This window comes from Hyalella azteca, unplaced genomic scaffold, assembly GCF_000764305.2.
Source record: "Hyalella azteca isolate HAZT.00-mixed unplaced genomic scaffold, Hazt_2.0.2 contig16716, whole genome shotgun sequence".
Classification (NCBI taxonomy): domain Eukaryota; kingdom Metazoa; phylum Arthropoda; class Malacostraca; order Amphipoda; family Hyalellidae; genus Hyalella; species Hyalella azteca.
This window is the reverse complement of record NW_025946525.1, coordinates 33756-34156: the sequence shown is the minus strand read 5'-3', so window position 1 is coordinate 34156 and position 401 is coordinate 33756. Positions and strand designations below refer to the sequence as shown.

At 55.4% G+C, this 401-nt stretch overlaps 1 protein-coding gene across 1 annotated transcript in view; it reads right to left on the bottom strand.

Annotated features, from left to right (window-relative positions):
• LOC108680601 overlaps nucleotides 1-188 on the bottom strand; it is a 12465-nt gene extending 12277 nt beyond the window's left edge. Inside the window, exon 1 of the mRNA XM_018169475.2 lies at nucleotides 174-188. Coding sequence (XP_018024964.2) covers nucleotides 174-188 — 15 coding nt within the window. The remainder of the gene's footprint in view (nucleotides 1-173) is intronic.
• Nucleotides 189-401: the final 213 nt, after the last annotated feature.

Genomic DNA, 401 nt, shown 5'->3' with positions numbered 1-401 from the left:
AAATATTGCGAGGTTATATACGAAATATTGCGAGGTTATATACGAAATATTGTGAGGTTATATACGAAATATCTGTCTCTTATACACATCTAGATGTGTATAAGAGAGGGGTCCTCCGCCGGGGGGCACTTGGCACCCGCGACACTTACGGGATTGGCACCCGCGACACTCACGGAGGTCACGGTCATGGTGAAGTTGAGAGGTCCTCCGCCGGCGGGTACTTGGCACCCGCGACACTCACGAGATTTTCACCCGCGACACTCACGGGGTTGACACCCGCGTCACTCACGGGGATTTCTCCCGCGACACTTACGGGGTTTTCACCCGCGACACTCACGGGGTTTTCACCCGCGACACTCACGGGGGTCACGGTCATGGTGAAGTTGAGTGGTCCTCCCCCG